We start from the raw sequence: 22628 nt of genomic DNA on the forward strand, positions 1-22628 counted from the left end.
CTTTGTACTTATTGGTAGTAAGGGCAAGAGTGCCCTCTGGGGTCTCTTGTATAAGGACACTAATTCAACTCAAGAGGGCTCTACCCTTATGACGCAATTGCCTCCAAATACCATCACATTAGTTTTCAACATTTGAAATCTGGGGGGACATAAACATTCAGCCTATAGCACAGCTCAAGTTTAGGTTTAAAAAAAATTGAGTATTTTAACTTCAGTAAGCTATCACTTAATAAACAAAAGCAACTGATAAATTTTCATAATTTAACAGGCATTTTCTACGGTATACATCTTTCAGAAGAGAAAACAGAAATTATACTGCTGTGTTCTCAGATAAAAATGATTTTAATTGTTTTGGTTAACTTCTAGAGGTTTTCAAAAGTTATGGAATGTGTTTTAAAACAATTTCATTGTATGTCTTTGTCAAAATATAAGACCTCCATCTGTATTTCTAAAAGCACTAATTTGCTAGTCTCTAAAAGCAAAAATACCATGAATTCCATATGGTACTGCTATTAGATTACTATTAGTAGTAATTGCTACTATTTATTTTTTACTTTTTAAAATTTACTTTTTATTGCTTTAGTTGTAATTACTATTACTTTAGTAGTGTTACTATTAGTACTACCAAATGTACTACTGTTATGATCTTATCACTTCCTTTAAGTCTTAACTCCATATGCCTGAAGAGGGCCAAAATATTAAGTGGCATACTTAAACTGCAAGGCTAGATCCAGAAAGCTTTATATACTTTATATACTGAGCTATACTGAGTACCTACATTTGTTTCTAATATCCTTGCTTATACTGTATTAAAGCAAACTATTACTGACTTTATCATTTTAATACTCCAAGTGTCTACTATTATATTTTGAAACTTATTGTTATAACTCTTAAATTTTTTTCTGCCAGAGATTATATGTGTGTTTGGGGATTTAGAAAGTAAATAAGTTGTTTCTTGGTCATTTTTAATTGTTTGTGATAGCTATGATAATTGTTTTTCGTTTTATTAGGAGTTTTTATCTGAAGATTTCAAAACTTCTGTAGACATACCAATTAACTGGCTCGTTACATACCTGTAAGACATATGTAACACAGAGAATAGTCTCTTATGGTCTTTTTTAAGGGGAGGATACAGAAGGTATCATTATGGAAGTTTATTTCTTCTTTCTTGCAGTCCCCCTGATCACACTGGCTAAAATGATCTTTATGCTCAACAATATTATATAATTGGGGCGCCTGGGTGGCTCAGTGGGTTAAGCCTCTGCCTTCAGCTCAGGTCATGATCTCAGAGTTCTGGGATTGAGCCCCACATCAGGCTCTCTGCTCAGCAGGGAGCCTGCTTTCCCCTCTTTCTCTCTGCCTGCTTCTCTGCCCACTTGTGATCTGTCTGTCAAATAAATAAATAAAATCTTTGAAAAAAATACCAATATTATATAATCACTCTTAAACTTGCATTAACAAAATAAATAACTAACACATTTTCTGAAGATCCTATCTAGCTTTGAATTATTTCCAGCTCACCAGGAATTAAAAAATTATATTTGAATAAACGGTTAGAATTAAAACTATAAGGAACCCTGGTTAAAGGGAAAGATTTATATTTAGAAAGGTGATTTTTTTTTCCCCCTCCCAAATGCGGTATAACAGAATTACTTATCGAAACATAAAAGCTCTGACTCTGAGGTGTGATGCTTCATGGATGCCGGAGGCATTTAGATTCGTGCCTCATGCTTCACGTGTCCCAGAAGTGTGCTATTATCACATTTTAATGCATGCCTTGCCCTGTGTTTTTGCATACTTATAAAAGCTTATGCCAGCTGAAATTAGCCTATGCAACTACTAACATGTGGAAGCATAACAAGTTCACTAGACTTAACATACTCAAAAAGCTAATCCTGTTGGAGGAACTTCCAGTCTGTAGCACCCTAGTCACTTAACATTAAATTTTTGCATTTCTTTTTTCTTTGTTTGTTAGTATAATTTGTGCATCAAATGATTGAAGTCCCTAAACTTTTATATTTGATGGTCTTCTGAACTTCAGCTTGGAAAAGGTCAAGTGTTATGTGAAAGTTACCTTTTAATTTAAATAATCACTAATACTCTCATTTGATGTGTGACTCTTGTTGTTTGCTTGTTTTATGTCAGATCCAAAAATCATGTCTAATGTTAAGATCATGGCAATGACTTTTTATTTATAAAGACAGATTAGAAGTGTAATTGTACCAAGGACTAAAAAGTAAAAGATACACAAATGCTTCTTTTTTAGAATCATATATACTTCGAAGGTTTTCTTCCTGTGCTATGAGAAATGAGCACAATTGACCTAACACTAAACTTTTTACTTTATCAAGTCCAGTGAAACCCTTAAAAACCCATGGGATTTGAAAATTGTTTGTTTGTAGATTTCCAAACCATAGAAGATTTTAACAAAGAAATTTATATTGTTGTGTGTGGAAAAGTTCTTTAGTTATGGCTCCTACCAAGATTCATTCTTTGTAGAGTAAAAGAGAACTGTCCACACTGTAAAGATATCATATTCCTATATGTGGTCAACATGCTAATACAGCATTTCTGCTAGAACATAATACAAAAAAATGCATTCTGCAGAATCACTCCCATCAAAATTACAAGGCAATGAAAATAATAGTGTTGAGGAAAATCATTCAAAATCTATGCACCTTTAAAACCAGAATACTAACTTAAATAATAATTATTAACTTAGGAGATACTGTAAACAGCCTGGATAGGTATCTTAGAGTACCGCTTCAGAGAATAGTAAAGCTGCACAAAATCAATAGAGGATGAGACAATGCAGATGGAATCAACTGGAGGGTTGAGCCAGTGGGGCTTCCTTTAAGGAAGGCACAGGAGGAAGCAAAACTCCCACAGAGTCCTGCAAGAAACCCCAGTGCTGCCGCCAAAATAAAATCTTTTTTCTTTCCTGGCAAAGAATAGAATTCTACTCCTTCTCTGTTGGCCTCCTTTGCCTAGGAAAAAGCACATATTCACCAACCAAACTTCTATATTGCACGGACATCCTTCCCCTATTGAGCTATTTGGTAGTATAGAAGCACGTTAACAGTGGTAGCACGCATGTAGCTAGTGTCACATTTGGTAGATTTGTTTAATAACACCCTCATTCACCCTAATATTTCCTAACTTTTTGTTCTCTTAGCTTCTTTGGCTTAATTATCCCATTATGGTGAACCAGAGAAGTCACTCTCTCTCAAGGACCTTAAGTCTCTTAGGACCTATTATTCCAGTAACCAAATCCTGCTCCTGAGTGGATCCTTTTAGATTCTGGTGGGTAATATGAAATTTACACTAGAAGATTCCGAAATGACTTTTAGATTAGATAATTTAGATTAGAAAATAATCTAATTGGCTCCAAGGCCATGCTTTGAACACTGAATGTTCATTTCCTATTCCATTCCTCACCCCAAATTATACGTAGTAGCACTGTCCAAAATAGCTATTTTCTGACACTTCTTCAGGATTCTGTAATGCAGTGAGATCAAATGACAGGATTAACGTATTTCAATCACAAAATTCCAAAAACATACCCTGAACTTGAATGTTAACTCTTGTCCATTATGGAATTTTTGTGAAGAAATTAAAGTCAAAGAATAAAATTCCGAAGAAATGAAAATCCCAAGTTTTTCCATTTACACAGAAGTGAATTCCAAAATCAAATAATCTTACCTCTGTGAGTTAAAATCCAATAAAAGTTCCAACTCCTCAAGTTGAAATTCAAAGAAATTGAAGTCCTTAGTTTTTATTCTTCCCTGTGTCAGCCAGATGACTTCTGGATGCCTAGTTTGAACTAGAATTCCTCCAGCAGATACCTTCTGGGCTCCTGCCATGGGTGTCATCCCTTAGGACCTGAGAAGTTGAATTAAGTCTACACCAACTTTCTCATGCACCCTAATTCCAGTTAAACTGAAAGATGATCATAACATCAGCTCTATACCCAGTACATTCAGAACAGAAGCCAACATCCAATTTCTAATGTGGCCATTCCAAACAAAATGATGTTCCTAGGGTCCTATGTTTGGCATGATCCAGACCTATGTGACTGTTGCCAAACATCTGAATACTCTTTTCCCTCTAAATCACATGTTCCTGAACCCCATATTGAACTGAGGCTAAGCCCTCTCTGGTGGCAAAGCATCCATCTTGTCTCAGGAGCAATAATTTCAATCCTGGCTCATAACGGCTGCTGTCATGGCCTTGTCTATGGAATCATTTAAGCCAAAAAACCCTACTTTGTGAACACAGCTTCCTACTCATCTTCATATCAGTTCCCATTAGAGAGTAACTTTGCTCCACGGATTTCTGATTTGAAGTGGCTGTTTATGTTTCTGACCCTCATGGTCTTAATATTCAGTGAGGACTAGCACAATGCCGTTTCCTCCTGTAGACAGGGTCTTTGCTCAGTTTTTGGATGCTTCTGGTCTTAACATTTCTGTCCCCTCTTTCTACAGTATTTAGGATTTGTCTCTACTGTATTCCAATTCCTTTCAGAAAGTTTCCCTTCTCTAACAGGCACCGGCTGTATTACTTGCTGCAGTGGACTTCTTTCTTTTCTTTTCCTTTCCCTTTGCTATTTGTTTCATTCTTGTGTTTTTCTAACATATTCCTGTAGATATTTTTCTTGCAGTGTGTCTCATAGTGAGAGATATGAAGTCAATAAGCTCCAAGTTTGTCAATATCATCCTTTGTTCAAACCAGTCCTACCCATTTTCACCTCCCTGAGTTAAATAATCCTACCCAGGATGTATTTTCCCACAGTCTAACATCGAATTTTGATCTGACTCCTTGATCTATTATTGCTGTGCCTGGATCTTCTGTAATATAATTTATCTTCTCTTTGCCTTTTCTTAATATTATTAGAGCCAGAAATTTGGGGTGTTCCCTAAATACTTTTTTTTTGAGTATTCCCCTTTCCAGTTTATTCAGATTTCATGAGCACTCTTTGGATAGTTGTCTCATCCTTAAAAGATTCTCCAATTGCTCTTTCTATTAATTTATCTGTAACATAAGTGTTACCTCTTCACAGTATTTGTGGATTCTTCCTCCTTTGGAGGATTTCTCTGACTCTACTCTCCAAGATCTTTATTTCTCTGGTTGGTTTCCCTGGGTTCCAGTTACTGTTTGTGATTTTGAAAAAATTACAATATTCCCCGCTTTTATAATAACATGTTATTAGATGTTAGACTTATATTGTAGTTAGACTTGGATACCCTTATATCTGGCCTTCAGGGTTTTAGTTCCTCTTTTTCATATCTGTTAAAAATGCATGTTCTGGGGCACCTGGTTGACTCAGGTGGTTAAGCCTCGAAGTCATGATTTAGGCTGGGGTCATGGTCTCAAGGTCATGGGATCTAGTCTTAGGGTTGGGATGCATGTCCTAAGTGGAGTCTGCTTGAGATTCTGCTTGAGACTCTGTCTGTCCTAACCCCCTCTTGCACTCATTGTCTCTCTCTCAATTAAATAAATAAAATAAAAATGTGTGTTTAAATCAGATAGTTACCTTTATTCTAGGAGATCTCTTTCTTCTTCCAGCTAAATAATCCTATCTTCTTTTATTTATTTTCATTCATATACTGCTTTATTCTGATCATAAGATTGAAGCATATTTTAAAGCCATTTTAGGAACACCTGGCTGGCTCAAAAGGTAGATCATATGACCCTGCATCTCAGGGTCATGAGTTTAAGTCCCATGGTGTGAAGCCTACTTGAGACCAGTTTACTTTTTCCTCCATTTCTTTAGCAAATCTGTTTCCTAGTTGTGTAATACTTTCTTCCAGTTGTTTCTCTAATTTTTTTTTTTTTGTAAAGACTTTATTTATATATTTGACAGACGGAGATCACAGGAAGGCAGAGAAGCAGGCAGAGAGAGAGGAGGAAGCAGGCTCCTTGCCAAGCAGAGAGCCCGATGCGGGGCTCAATCCCAGGACCCTGGGATCACGACCTGGGCCGAAGGCAGAGGCTTAACCCACTGAGCCACCCAGGCACCCCTTGTTTCTCTAATTTAACTGAAGAAGATGAAGTGTTCCTTTTACAACAAATCTACCACCTTTCTGTAGATGAAACCATAATTTGCATTTCTGAAATTTAGAACATAAATGTTCATAATTTTTCAGAATATATTTTCCCAAGTCAATCAATGACAAGTAAAGCAGTCTCACATCCCCTGCCTTCTCCCCCCCAGATCATTATATTATTTACAATTGCATTACTATTTCTATTAGACATCAGATCATTGACCTACATTGATCTTAAAGACAACTAAAGTCCCTAAGGTTTTGTTCACAGTTTGCTTTTAAGCTACTTCTTCCTTATCCTGTACATGTACTGCTGATTTTATAAGCATACATTGCTTCCTCTGAAATTTCTATTTACTAGGTTTTTATTTTAGTAGTAGTAGTAGTTTAGCCTTATAAGATCTTACAGATACTTACTCTGTCACTCAGGGATTAACGGTTTCTTCCATCTTTGTTTTCCCTTATAAATGTGGCCTGAATACCAATTTTATCACTAAATTATTGATAAAATTTTTAAAAAAATATTGACTATGCCATGATTAGGGACAGAGATCTCTAGAATATTAGTGAAGTTCCTGCCTCAGATTTGTAGTAATCTTCCATGGATATGACTGTTCATGTAGCTATGAATCTACAAGCTCACCTATCTCCAACTTAGATTATATCACTTTAGTAACACTATCTTTAGGAATGATTTTAGGGGGTGACTGTCTGACTCAGTTGGTAGAGCATGTGACTCTTGATCTCGGAGTTTTAAGTTCAAGCCCCATGTTGGGTATAGCGATTACTTAAAAATAAAATCTTAAGGGTACCTGTCTGGCTCAGTCATTAAGTGGCTGCCTTCAGCTTGGGTCATGATCCTAGGGTCCTGGGATCGAGTCCTGCATCAGGCTCCCTGCTCCGTGGAGGGCCTGCTTCTCCCTCTTCCACTCCCCCTGCCTGTTGTCTCTCTCTCTGTCAAATAAATCTTAAAATTTTTTTTTAAGATTTTATTTATTTATTTGACACACACAGAGAGAGATCACAAGTAGGCAGAGAGAAAGAGAGGGAAGCAGGTTCCCCACCAAGCAGAGAGCCTGATGTGGGGCTCGATTCTAGGACCCTGACATCATGACCTTAGTCGAAGGCAGGACCTTAGTCGAAGGCAGAACCTTAACCCACTGAGCCACCCAGGCACCTCTAAAAAAAAAAAAATCTTAAAAAAAGCAAGTGATTTTATCTTATCATAACTTTTCATACTGAACCCATGCTTAAATCTTTATCATGGCCTAAAGGACCTTTATGATTTGGCCCCTACCCAGTTTCTCCTTATTCACTTCATACTACTGGCTCCTTCATCTCTTCACTCAAGTCACCTTATTTTTTCACTTCTGTTCCTTAAACACTTTATTCTTCTTCAAGCCCTGGTACCTTACCGTATGTTTTCCATACTTGGATTATCTCTCACCCTAACCGCTTTGCAAGCTATTGCCTACTCATCTTAAAGGTCTTATTTTAAATATTTCTTTTTTTGAAATGCTTTCCTGACATTGCCTTGCTCCTATGCTCCCTTCCTCCCTTGTCTAGGACAGGTATCTCTGTTATACTAACAGCACCCTGCATATACTAATTGTTTCAATTATAATTCACAAAGCTGCACCGGGAATTATTTATTTAATATCTGTCTGTCCTCTAGAGTCTAAGCTCCATGAGGATAGAGATTTTTGTAGTCTTGTCTGTATTCCCATGTTTAAGTCAGGGCTAAATCATAAAATAGTATAAAAATTTGGGATGCTGCCCTTATCTGGAAACGTAATTAGATGCCCCCCACTTTTTCCAGATTTTTAAAATTTATTTATTGATCTATAGAAAATATTAAGAATTTTAAAAAGCTTGATTTTTTAAAAAAGGGTTTTTTTGGTGGCAGTTGGAGAACTCCCATTATAATTGGATCACTGTCATCTTTGATTAAATATGTGAATGCTGAATTGTGTGATATGAACATTCACAAAGCAGTCTAATCTGCTCAGAGACACTTTAATATCTGTCAGAAATTCCCTTTTGAAGTCTTTAAAACATAGACTCTCTTTTCTATTCATGAAGATATGATCATCACTTCTAGGTTTCGTTGGACTAAACTTGCTTTGGTATTATGTAATGTTTTAGCCAAATCTTTGCTCTTTCTGTCTTCTCCTGGAGTGTGTCTTTCTTTCTAGCTTCTGCTTTTTATTTCTTATTCTCAGTCTTTGAACCAGAAATCTTACCCTTACTTTAATGATGTTCCAATGATCCTAGAGGTTTATTATTAAAAACTTAAGTATAATTACCAGTGAAAACAAATAGCTTAATTATTACTGTTTAGTCTTTTTAAAACAAAGCTCTCTATGTAAAAGAAAATGACTCAGTATAGAGAGGTTTTCTTCCCCATAGAGTTTTCAGAAGAGATGGGATAGCAGACAAACTATGTAAAAATGCTAATTATAGAGGATTCTACTTTTGTGAAATAAACATTGAGAAATGAATATCAAAAGGGAACTCTCCATTTCAATTGCTTAAACTATTAAGACTTTTTAGTTTACCACATTAAAAATATATATTTTTCATATATATAAATTTTTCACAACATATATACATATCCTAAATAAAATATTTGAATGTAATATATTGATCAAGCATTTGCTTCTAAGGAGACCAAAAGAGCTTTACCCACATTAAATGATACCTAGGGCAGTTTAAATTAGGTTGTGTATGCCAAGTATTATTAGTATTCCTGCTTTCAGACTTAAGAAAAAAAGAAAAAGAAATTAACAAAGAAAAAAGAAAAAGAATCCAGCTACATTTTTTTTAGATTTATATTACTTGTTACTTTATAATGTAACAGTAGAATTTTGAAACATTTTGGGGTGCCTGGCTGGAGCATGAGACTCTGGTGGAGACTTTGGTGGAGCATGAAACTCTTGACCTTGGAGTTGTAAGTTTGAGCCCCACTTTGGGTGTAGGGATTACTTAAAAATAAAACCTTAAAAAAAAGGAAACATTTTACAATTAGCTTGCTTTTGATGTTACTTATACCTATAAGTGCTTTGTATATTTGATTTTGTTCCTAAGTTTTACGAAGTTTTCTGTTTCATCTTTTCCTATAGGGTCAAAAGTTAACTGGTGCCTCAGTTAATACCATTTGGATTAAGCTTTTCTCAATAGTAATGAAAATAAAAAAATAATAATAATGCAAAAAAAGTATCAGTTGTTACAGCAATTTATATACTGACATTTCTAAAGGTCTTTACTTCTAGTTTTTGTTTATTTTCTTTATTAAGTTCCATGTATTGTATTTTCCAAAACTAATTCTAAGATAAGACCTTACACTTTTGTACAGAGCTTTTTAGTTTGAAAAGGCAGGCCATATATATTCAATTACTATGTATTGATATAGGCCATAAGCACATAAAATAGATTAGATAATGTTAATTTTCAGTATTTAAGTAACCATAAAGTTGTACATGTATCAGTTCAATTATTTTACATTATTATTAAATGCCAAATATTTAAAAGGCCCAAGGAACTGAATTCACAAAACACTTTTATTTTCAAAGACACACACACTATTATTTTTGTTGAGGGGGAAGGCAAGGCACAATAGAATCCCAGGTTATTTCTACTTGTATAAATCAAGTTATTTAAATAAATGAATTGTGTATGCTGACCTGTTCTACCAATGTGCTACTGGGATGTATGAAAAAAAGATGTGCATGGTGGTGGAAGTAGAAAGAGGCATAAAGCGTATTGGAAAACTACCAAATGTCCCCTGCAAATGGGCCCTATTCAGAATCAGTAAGCGTATGATGAGTGAAGTGGTTTTGAATATCGCCTTTAGATTCCATGCTGTTACAAGGCCAGCCCTGAACATGGCAACTCTTATTTCCACACACAGTACCTCTTCACTCTCAATTTAACCCCAAAATCTGATGAACCCATTACTCCATACTTGATTTCATGGAACAAGGAGTAGATATAGTTACAAATGATCAATCACAAGCCGTGAACCAAAGCAGCAAGGCATTAACAATTCACACCATTTCGGTCCACTTGCTCGAGCAGAAGATGTGCCAGCATATTTAATGCACAGCTACTTCGTTCAGTTTAAGAAAAGACATGACTCAGGATGCATTTTCAAAACAGAGGCGACCTAAGATTTCCTACTTTCTGAGCCCCAGTGTCAATGTTCACCCACGTATCAGCAATTAAAATAACCAGGTGTTCTGCAAAGGTCACAATGTCTAAATTAAATTTTACTCAGGTAAAAACAATATGACCTATGAAATTCTTCCCCCCAATGCATCCCTATTCTGTTTGATCCTATCATACAAATCAATGTCTCTTAGAGCAGTATTATAACACTGTAGACCCCACAGGCAATATGCCGTCAGTTTAATAGGATCACTGAAAAACTAAAGCAGCTGTGAAAGATTGCTCTAAGTATAGCAATCGTGTACTTGTCATTTTGTTCAGTGGAGGAAAAATCCAAATTTGGGTAGGCATCGGTATTTAAGAAAATGACTGCTAAGTCTTTTCACATAAGTACCTTAGGGACAGTAACATTTGACATATAGCACATAAACAAAAGTACACAGCAGCTGTTAGTTTAGTTTTGTTTGAATAAAAATATACTGATACAAATCAAGCAACACTGGAGACAGTATGATTTACATCATTCAATCTTCCCAGCAGACTATGCTTTTGAGTGGCATCTGCTGGTTGTTCAGGGACCCAGAGCACTCCAACTATTACCTAAAGCTGGATAAAGAGCATTAAAACACACATACCTTGGCACTAACTCATAATCCCTCCAGGCATACTTCCTGTATGGGAAGTAGTCAAATCTTAGTATCTTTAAAGAGCTCACTTTGTTTCCTCCAAAAAAGACTTTTTAGGTAAACTTTGTTTTAAAAATAAATTCCAACTGAATGGGAGAATTTCCAAATAATGTCCAACTAAACAATAACTGAATATTTTTGAGACTGAGATCTGAAACTTGCTGCCAGAGAACATGTAGAAGTTTCTTTATAGGTAATTATGCTCTGGGCAGTGCTTTTTTCCCCATAGTCTCGTGTACTCAGACTGAATTGTGAAGATTACTGTATTATGTAAATTAAGACTCAGGATATTTAATTGGCATGAATTTTAATTTTTAATTCACAGTAGGTTATTAAAGCTTTTGATTATTTCCAGTGCTTCTTGAAAACATATTAATTAAAAAATCCTCTTTTTAGCTTTCCATAGCAGATTCAAATGAGTAAGCAAAGTATCTCTTTTAATGTAAGATGTTACTTTTGGAAAGAGACTTATACTCTCTAGGTATAGAACTCGACAGGCACTCCAGTCTATTTCTACTTGGTAACTTCCATTAGCTTTGTGGTTTCTTTTTATGGAGATATTTGACTCCTTGTCAAAAATTCTTGTACTGCTCCTATCATGAATCCAAATAAGTTCAAACTTCGTATTAGTAATGAAGTGCTTGAAGGCTGAACAGCTTCTTTTTTTATGAATAGTTTTTGAACTCATTGTGTTTGGTGTTCTTAGAGGGTATCATTTTTAGTATTTACAGTGGCTATTTTGACCTTAACCTAGTATTTTTGCTGTGTTACATAGGTTTTATTGTGTGCTTTTTCCTATAGTTGCATGATTTATGACAGGGTAAGATAGAGCACATGAGGCTTTTCCAAGACTTTTTAAGTACCCACCTCTGGCCTTCTGGCTTATTAATGCTTCATTGCCAAAATGTATCATTTTCTTTTATAATTTCCTTCTTAGTTTTTAAGATAAATTTATAAGAAGAATTAAGATAAAACAGTTGTACATATTCTAAATGTGCTTCAAAATTCTAACCTATTAATAATTATTAAACTTTGATCAAATTTTCATTTGGTCACAGAAAGTTACAGATTCTAAGTGTGCGTAGTCTTTGTGCATAAGTTGAACTCATTGTCTTAAAATTTGCCTAAAAGACTGTCTGCAGCTTATCCAAAGTACTTTTAATTTGTCTGGTAGACATTTATTGAGCACTGCTTTTACCAAACTAAAAACCACTATGGTCTCAAAACCCTAAAGCATTTGTGATTTACTGGAGGATGGAAATGGGTGTGGAAAAGATAAGAATTAATTCAATCAGTAAAGGGGAAATAAAATTACAAACAATGCTCCGGGAAGCATAGAAGAGGGAATAGTTCCATTCTGTCTGAGTAACATGGGATATTTTGCCACAAAACATAGCATTTGATACAAACCTTGAAGGACAAGAATATATTCTCAGAAGGAAAAAAGGAGGAACAAATGCAAGGGAAATGGAACAGCATGCGTGAGAAAAGTATCTATTGATAGTTATGAATTTGATATAGCTACTACTTTCAATCATAAGATCTGTTTACCCATGATGCTCAATACTAACACTACCCGGGAAATTACTCCTTTCAGTTAAATGATCTATTTACTCAGCATCCTCAGTCTTCAGTCCAAACGCATTGAAACTATTGGGTTCATTTTAAGTTACCCTGTTCATAACTTGAGAATAAACAAAATGGATAAAAAGCTATTCTCCAGTGGTGATAATGATCCCAATGGAATGATCACATTTGACTGATTTATGTATATTGATAAGTTTAATGAATGAGTAATTTCCAAACCACTTATCTAATAAAAATTTTGAGGCCCTATTTAATGAAAATACTGAAATTACAGAAAAGCAAAGCTGTGGTTGGTATTATGTAAATAAGAGCAAATAGGCAGAACACCTGTAATAAAGGCCTCAAACTTCAGAAGAAATTCTTTGTGTACCTATGCACACCAATATTAAAGGAATATAGAATTATAGGAGCCAGCTAACCTTACTGAGTGAGGCAATATCTCTGAGTAGCAGTTTAAAGGAGAAACTCGTGGTTTATCCACGAAATAATACCCTGGTGTTCATTCACTGGGAAAGACATTTTTTTTTTTCTTTGAGTGACTCTCATGGGCCTTGTTAGCTCATAGCAGAATCTAGGTTTATGCTCTTTCCAAGGTTGAAAAGTGTCTATTGTCCTTTCTAAATAATTGCCTTTGGTTTTTGCACATCTTTATGCAATAATCTTTAATGCACTTAGCTTCAGAAAGAGTAAAAAAGAACTCTACATAAAAGAAAAAGGTTTGTTAAGAACCCTTATGAATTGTCTTTGGTATAGAACATTACAAATATCCACTAAAATGCTTAAAAAGTAATTCATACTCATGTTAAAAATCTACGGTTGGGGTTGAAAAGTCAATTGACTTATTTTTAATCAATTATTCTATTATATTTCAAAACTGTCATTTTAAGTCAATCCTTTTTATGGAGAGTTCTCTAGTTGTAACTGATTAATAAATTTTATTTTTTAAAATATATTAGACTTATTTATACTTCCTTTCGAAGTATTTAGGGCATATCATTTTCTTATGTTTTCTGTACCTTCCTAGTTAGTGGAAACATTGTTTGTTCTTGGAGTGTGCTTTGTCTTCCTTTTCAAGAAGATCATCAAAGTTACTAGTTTGCAGCTCCCAAAAAGAAAAGAGCCTTCTAATCCCTGATTCAGAGGCTAACCTTTATTAGCGCTCTTGTGGTTATAATGAGGACCCTGCTTCCAGCAGGGAGATTCTAGAATACTGAACAGATTATTCAACAAGTTCAGAGCAGATTCTGAGGTCCCTTATAAAACCTGCTTGTGAATACTGCTTTCTTTGCTTTGCTATTTCTGGTTTCCATAGTATTCCTAATTACATAAATCATGTGGAGCATGGGAGCTATTTTCCATCCTATATCAGTTCTGACACCGCTTGCATTTTCATATAATTTGTATTTTTTCCTGAGCTATATATATATATATTTCTTAAATTCTTTTTTAAGGGGACATAAACTCGGCAAAAAGTAGAACTTGTATTAGAAGATCTATGAAATCATACCTTGGAATTCCTTGGACTGAAATAAAGAATTTGAAAGTTACTTTGTGGCAAGCAAGGATGAATAAGGTTATAAAACTAGGGAATCTGAGAATGTGTTCTCAGGTTTAAATTCAAGATTAAATCTAGGATGTAGATCATTCAAGTTTATTACCCACTTCCCAATTTACTTAAAATTATTTCAACTTAATAGCTATTTATGTAATGCCTTTCCATGTTCAAAAACTGTAATAGGTTCAATGAGTGTACCAAATTAAAAGTTTACAAATTAAAACCCAATACATAGTAATGTATGAATGTTACAGCAGCTAACTAAAAGCACTGATGATTCTTAAGCTAGTTTTTTTTAGGAAAAATTAAAATCAAGATTGGTTTGTACCATACATTTTTTAAAGATTGAAGAGTTTTAATTCTAAAAATAAGGTTTTTTTCTTTTTCTTTCTTTTATAGTATATGTGATCTTATATTTTAAAAAAAGCTGTGGTATTTGTTATGATAAAACTTAATAGAGAGAAGTAATTGCTCCAGTATAAACATGGTTTTGTTATGAGAATTTTAGAAATTAATTTCTGAGGCTGGATGAATGAATTTCATGCACACATCTAAAGATGTCCAAGTAGTCATTGGGTCATAATTTTCTTTTAACTTTATAGTAGTTTTAGAGAAGCTTAAGTTCTATTTCTAACGTTCTCCTTAGTGTTGAATATATTAGAAAGAATTTAAATTGTGCTATGGTAGAGAGTTACAGAACTTAGTGCCATAAAATGCATAACTTTTTTACTAGGAGCAAAATTCAGCAGAATACCAGTAGCAAAGGCCATTTGCATAACTCAGCTGCTGAGCAGCTCAGCTGAACCTAATTGTAATTCAATTTCCAGATTGCTACGCTAGGCCTCTCTGCATAAAATATGCCACATATAACATAACCAATGGCATGGAGCTAGGAGCTATTTTCTTTGCTGGTGATCTATTTAATTTCTTTTCTATTAGAAATATGTATCAGAATCAGGTAGCCAAGCCATATAGTTATTTTGTATGTTTATATTGTGTCACATGTGTATACTTAAGACCAAGTTAAAAAATGAAATCCTTTCATTTTTCTGGGTTCTCAAATGTGCCTAAGATTTCTTTTTATTTTTCATTTCTGGCATTTCAGAGGGAAATTAAATCTTAAAAAATGTTAGCTAGCTGCCATGTTATTTGACTATTTTACACTAGAAAGACTTTATAAGCTAATCGTGTGAAAAAGTGTATAAACATGTCTGTCAAGTCCAGTATAGATGTTGCAATACAGGCCAACAAGTAAATATCTTCTAAATGTTTACAAAACGGGTGCTGAAATAACATTCCTAAATCTTTAACTAGCTTATATCTCAGAAACTTAAAAACAAAAAGGTACGATAAAATGCTTGTGTAAGATTCCCTTTATTTTTAAACAGCGTTACCACCCTGTTTTTATGGGTTATTCAAGCAATGGCAGTGAAAAGACTTGAATAGGATGGCTTATAAAGGTGTGGATTATATTTTATGAATAATTTCCAGATGTGCTGTTTTAGATATATAGACTCCTCTATGGGAAGCTATATACAGAAACAACATGGATCTTACAATTTTATCAGGACAATGCAAGTAGATTTCAGCAAGGTTGGTTCCAACTCATCTGTGATAAATGAGAAGATAAGGCAATCAGTGCACACCATGACACTCTGTGCAGCTAGTTAGGCGCACTTCAGAACTATTCAGGTGTGCTCACAAAGCTTATGAGTCTTGCATGGGGGGTATCTCAATATAAATACATCCTTCATGGTGGCCACTAGTAATGCAGGAATTGCCTCTGTAAGACTTAACCCAGGTCAGATATAAATAATAGATGTTAAGAGTTAGTTCTGGTATTGGGACCGTGTTCCAGGCAGTGCATTTTCAGTTGGGTCAAAAGAATTTATTTTCCCTTATTTTCTTGCATAGTTCCTCTGCTTGAAAAATGCCTGCAAAATTCCATCACACCTTTGCGGGGACCCGTTTGGGTCTCTAAGGGAGAAGGTTTCAGCCCCTCAGGAGCTAAGATGTACATCCAAGGAGTTCTTTTGGCCTTATACCAACGACTAAAGTCTGCAAAAAAATATTATACACAGGTGAGTCATCCCTCCTTAAAAATTGCTTTATTATGTGTTTTAAAACGTACTTGGTTGTATAGAGGTGATGATTGGCATTGTGTCATAAAAAAACTGTGACATGTATTTTGTGAACTCAGTGCCCGTTAGGGAGCCAAAATGCTTCTTCTGTAATCTCAAAGCCAGCAATAATGGGGCTAATTGTATCTGTCTTTTGGTATGGGATGTCATATGTCTCATCTTTTCTTGCTGCATACTGTGCAAAGCGAAGGCAGCTCCTTATGTGGAATTTCTATAGACAGTTACTTTAAGCAAGAAAATGAATAGCTCCTAAATCATTTGAAGGTTTAAATGCAGTCTTTTTTTCTTTTTCAGTATGAAATCAGAATTGCTATTGTAGAAGGTGGGCTAAAATGTAAACCAGTCACATTCTGGGAAATGAAATTGTGAATTAACTTCTTGTCAAGACTAACTCACTTCATTTATGCTTATTTAACTTCTATGTTTACAAAGTAATCAGGTTAAGCTTAATTGTGTCTTTTAATTTTTAAGTATCCTTTCCATAACTGTGTGTGTGTGTGTAAAGATTTTGATATTTTTATAAGGACATATAGGGACTTTGATTTATCTTAAAGTGGAACTAAAATTACAAAGCAGAATGACTGATGGCTATTTATAAAATAAAGACAGAGTTGCCACATTTTTAGAATCCCCTTTGCACTTGGTCTTAAGAAGTTAAGCATATATTTTACCATGTTAAATAAAGTCTAGGTTTTACATTTCTAATTATGAGGTTCCAATTTAGGACGGGGCTCATTATTTCAGGCCACAGGCCGCTGAAAAATGGATATTTTGAAAACATCACGCTATTATTCTCTGTGTGCTGGGGGAGGGGAGAGAGGAATGGGATGTGGTCTCAGTGTTCACACAGCACCTCCTGCTGTCTTTTTGGAAAAGGACAATTTGTATTGATGAGAAGAAATTCTTGAACTAAGGTATCCAGAACCAGCAAGAAATATCTTCCCATGAGAAGCTTTTATTCTCAAAATGTGATTATTTCCTTAGTTAATTAATCTCAGTGGATCCTGAAGTGGGATTAATAATTATCATAGATAAGGCTACTTATAATGATAAATATGAAAAATAAAAATTCAAACTTATTTTTAAATTTTGTATTAACCCAGTTTCATATATAAAAATTGGTATAAATACTATACAATTTATTATTATTTTGGTCAAATTATTCAAATTGAAATATTAGTTAACTTTTAAGATACAAGGATAGTATAAAATAGATGACCAATTTAATTATAATCATTTATTTGGTATTAAATGGTTTGATTCTACTTATTAGTTTAAAATTTTTTGATGTTTAAAAAAGAGATCATTCTCCAGTACAAGAAAAGCACTGTTTAAATCAAATCTTAAAAAGCTTAAACATTTTCTAAGTTTTGTTAAAAGTGAGGATATTAGAGATAGGAAACTGCTCAGAAAGTAATTATGGCTTGTTTTTTATTCCATTGTCCCAAACATGTAAAATTGAAATAGATACATACAGTTGAATTAGATTGAAAAGAGTTCTGTATATTGTGAAAAAAGAAAGTATTTCAAGAGTTACTGCTTTGGTTTTAAAGGTTTCTTTAGGACTCAAAATTGATGAAAAGTACATTTGAACAAAATATGAACAAAAATTAACATTTTTAGCATCTTTGAAGTTGTCTATATCATCACACTATGCCAGATTTGGGAATGTTTAAAAACCTAGGCTCTTTGCCATTCCTAACTAATCCTTTTACTTTTGCTAAATTGTAATAACTTAAACATTTGCACTCAACAGTTTTAATATGATGCTTGTTTAGGTTTATTTTAAAATATAAAAATTAAGAAAAAGAAATAGAAATTTATTTGTTATGCATTTCCATGGAAATTTCTATTTCTTTTAGATATGCTCAATTCTATGTATTCTTGAGTCTCTTTTGTATTGTTATATCATGATTTCATTTAAAATTATTTGCAATGTTTAGAAAAGTCACTGTAGCTGTACCATTGTCAGGTCATCAGTAGCTAAGTGTTAAGCCTGGCAATTATTTTAACATGAGTAGGCTTTCTTAGCAAATATCCTTCTTAGCACTAATGAACTTTATTTGAACTGCATTTACTTCATTTGACCTTAGAGATAGGCTTTTCTATTTAGTTTTATATAAGATCATGTTGAGGAATCAGGTAAAATGGAGAAGGGTAATGATTCCTACTTCCTTAACAAATCTAAGCTTATAAATTATAGAATTAGATGAACTCTTGATATTATTTCCATTGATTTCACTTCTGAGATTATATATAAAAACACTAATATTGTTTTGCTGGGATTCTGTCGAAGAAAATTTCTGTAAATCTTTAAATTGGATGTCTTGGGATTCCCAAAGGGCATTTCTTTTAAATAAACTGATAAAATACCACCAAAAGGAAAGTCAGAACTACTGGTTTTATGTTTATAGACTTATTCATTTTTCAATTTCTAACTCTAACTTGGCTATTATAGCATGCAACCAAATTAATCCCACTACATTAGTGTGGTCTTAAATGTATACTGATTCATGTATATAAAATGAGATATTATATTTAGGACAGCATAAAGTTACTTAGTCTTACATTTATCACATTTATTTCCTTAAAAGTGAAACATCTTAGAAATTGCTCAGAGCTAAGCAGAATCTATTTAATTGGTAATCTTTGAAGCAGCATAAACGCATTCCTATGAAATGCAGTTAACACTTTCAGCGACAGGGCCTGTTCCATCTCATTAGCATTCTTGTTAAGTAGTGGTGCTGTTGGTGGGGGTGTTGAAGTAGGAATGCCATTGTGTCGAGTTCCAGTGTTTGGGGACAAACACTGCTGTGGAAGGAACGTGTGAAAAGGCCACAGTCCTGTCAGTGAATGAGGAAGGCTGTGCTTTCTGTGTGCTTCAAGCAGGGAAGCTGTCATTCATAGGCCTAACATGGCTAAACAGAGGCCAAAACACAAGACTGCACTACCTTTTAAAATGATATTAGTGATTTTTAAACATGATTGTCTTTATTTATGATCCTACATAGAGCTTTTTGTTGCTGTCAGTAAACAAAATATATGTCAGTCTCTTCAGAAACACTGTAGAGATACATAAAAGTCCATGGAACTGTGCCAGGAGGCTATATAAATAATGATTTGGAATGACTGATCTTAAGTACAAATGTGATCTTTAGGAAATGTCCATTGCTGGAAATGTCTTCTCAATTTTGATACTTCTTTGAATTTTTTTCCTCCAGCCAACAAAATTCCTGTATACGTTTAAATAATGAGTGCATTGCAGTCTTCTTTTAAAATAGTTTCTAAAAGAGCTCATAAACATACAGCTTTAATCATTAAAGTGGTTCACAGGATGGTTTAACAGTTGTTATTGATTGCATAGCCATTTTTGAAATTCAGAGAGAAACAAAGGAGATAGTATCTAACTGTAATAGCTTAACAACCACCATCTTAATTATGAAGAACATCATAGTCTCTGGGGAAATTTAAAATATGAAAAAATTTGAAGGAAATTTTTAATTTTATTCCTAACTTTTAGCACTTTGGAAAGAAATGATCAACTTCAAAATTTAATTTTAGCTTGTTGATTACTTAAAAACAAGAAATAAGAAAAATACACCCAAATATTTCTTGAACTCTTGGAGCATTTTCTAAACTTAAAAAAAAAAAACCAAAAACAAAACCTGACAATTTCTACTTATGTCTGAAGCTGCAGGGAAGTGTTTTATTTCTGTAATTTTAATTTTGAAATATGTACTTGGGCTATTTGTAATAGACCCTTACTTAATGAAGTTTGTTGAAAACTATAATTTTCTGCCTGAGTGATTCAAATTTTTTTGGTATGTATTTCTTTTTATTTATTAAGTAAAGTACTTTTCAAAATGCTATTATATGCTACTTCTAAATGTCCTATATTTGATGTGTTGGGTTTAAGAATCTCAGATACTAAATCTCTATTTCAAAAATTAGGTTTCATTTTTTAAACTAGAATTGTACTATAACTTTATTGTATAACTTTATGTAATTAGGTGAGGAAATGAACTTCCAACCTCAGCATATATTGGTTTTGCAGTTTAAAACTGAAATGTATTTTATTATTACATTGAACTAATCTTTATATAAGCTCTAGATTTTAAAAATTTTTTCTAAGTTAATGTTGATTCACTTTATCCACACTCTTAATAAGTTTGATACTTAGATAGCAAACCAATAATAATAATAATATAGTTTTACTCAGAAAAGATTCAGTTCAAAGAGCACTTGAATTACATTTAGTGCTTATAGAATATGCTGCTTGCAAAAAGTATTCTTAAAGGAATGTTAATATTTTAATTTTCCATAAAAGAAGTATTGGAAGTTTGTTTTTTATATCTTATGTATTAGGTCAAAGTCATTTATTAGTCAACACAATTGAAGAAGTAACTATTTCTATTTCATTTTTATATATACTTTATTTTTGATAAGCCAGCTACTTTTCCTCCCCACTTTATTGAGATACAATTGACATATGACATTATGTAAGTTTAAGGTGTATAACATGATGCTTGGATACACTTAAATATTATAAAATGATTACCATAATAGGGTTAGTTAATATCGCTATCATCTCACATAATTGTCATTTCCCTTTTGTGGTGAGAACATTGAAGATCTATTAACAAATTTCAAGTATGTAATATAGTATTGTTAACTGTACTCACTTTCTGTACATTAGATCCCCAGATATATATATACATTAAAAAATTGTGCTGTTTCCTTGATTTAACCTTCATGAGGCAATACCCAAAATAGTTCAGTTTTGAACTCCTTGATGTCTTTTGAAAGCTTGGAACGAAATTTATAATATATAAATATAACTTACTATTAAACACATTAAAATTGTGTTGCAGATATTTCAAGTAGTTTGAAAACTACTTCTGAAGGTTCTGATAGGTAATGTTTTAGAATTTTATGTTGCTTGTAGATTTGAATGATGGATGATTTTTTTCTTTCCCTGAAACCAAGCTGCATTCTAGTTACTTGAAGTATTTTAAGAACCTTAAACTTGTGTCTTTTTCTAAGTGTCATGCTTTGAGCAGGCCTAACATCAGTTAAATGAAGTGAAAATTGCATTCTTGTCTTGATAGAGATGAAAATGGATTTCTGGTCATGAAATAGATGTAGTTGTCACTTTTTAAAAAAGGTGTCAGCAGTTTGCTTCAGTGAGTAAGGTGCCAATTCAGTATGGCAGTAAACTTGTGATCTGAGCAATCAATAAAATGCTTCAATAACTTCTGCTTCATTACACTTATAATAAGAGGCTATAGATCCATGGCACATAAAATGTTGATAAAGAGGATAGGTGGGGACTGACTGTGACAATTTTCTTGAAAGTACAGTAAGTGCAATATTGCCATCTAGAGTTTGTGCATAGGTAATTATTACAGAGAGGGACAAAACCACGATGGGATAAAACAGGAAATGATATTTAAATACTGTTTATTTTTCATCATTTATCCATGACACATTTATTGTCATGGAACATTTCATTTGACTTGTCATAAAGCTGTTTAGGTCAGGAGAAAAATTTTCCAATCTGTATTTTTCTCTGATTCTCTTAGAATTATACTACCAAATGTCAAATATGTATCTCTGGCTTAAATTTGAACTTTTTACCATGAAAACTATTTATTAACTAGCTCACTTTCAAAAAAATGATTATACTTAGAGGTTTTCCTTTTTTCTGATAATTCAGATATATAAAAACAGAGCTTTATTGACATGTCATTTGGGTATCTTTCAATTCAAAATATTATCTTAATTAATATTAAATACCCCTTCAAGCAATAAGAGTGAAGTAAGAGCTTTTACTTAAAAAATGGTATTTTGAAATGATTATATAGGGAGATAGACTTTCCTGCTTATGTGATTATGAACATTTTAATGAAGAGTAAGTTCCATTTGGAGATTGAAAATGTGTATTTGTCTTCAAATCACTAAAATACTTTAATCATCTAAAAACACTTCAAAAATATGTTATCACTTTTTTGATTAATTAAAAGATTTTTTTAACTTTTTACTATCTTTTTAATGAATTACTGTGGAAAATATATTTCAAACTAAGCATTACTGAGCTTTTTCTCCTTCTGAACTTGTGACTGAAAATGCAAACTGCAAAATAGAAAATTTTTAAAAATATGCATTTACTGCATTTCTTAATATAAAGTAAACTTAATATCGATATAGATGAGTTACTAAAGAAAGTTAAATAACCTGGAAAGGTTATTACCTTTATTCTTCCATTTATGTATTTTCCAGTTTGTATAGATAGCTTTATAAGCTTATAGACCTCAGCCTTCAGATTTTCCTGAGAATGATTTCCTGAGAATGATAATTTGTCATTAATGTAATAATGCATTTTTCCCTACTATCACACTGGTTAGGTAGTTTTTGTTCTCATACATCTATGTGTGAATTATTTCTA

At 33.3% G+C, this 22628-nt stretch overlaps 1 protein-coding gene across 1 annotated transcript in view; it reads left to right on the top strand.

The window, feature by feature from the left end:
* DCDC1 (doublecortin domain containing 1) overlaps positions 1-22628 on the top strand; it is a 423366-nt gene that overhangs the window by 80376 nt on the left and 320362 nt on the right. The window contains exon 10 of the mRNA XM_046015856.1: positions 15957-16123. Coding sequence (XP_045871812.1) covers positions 15957-16123 — 167 coding nt within the window. The remainder of the gene's footprint in view (positions 1-15956; positions 16124-22628) is intronic.

Source organism: Meles meles, chromosome 8 (genome assembly GCF_922984935.1).
Source record: "Meles meles chromosome 8, mMelMel3.1 paternal haplotype, whole genome shotgun sequence".
NCBI lineage: Eukaryota > Metazoa > Chordata > Mammalia > Carnivora > Mustelidae > Meles > Meles meles.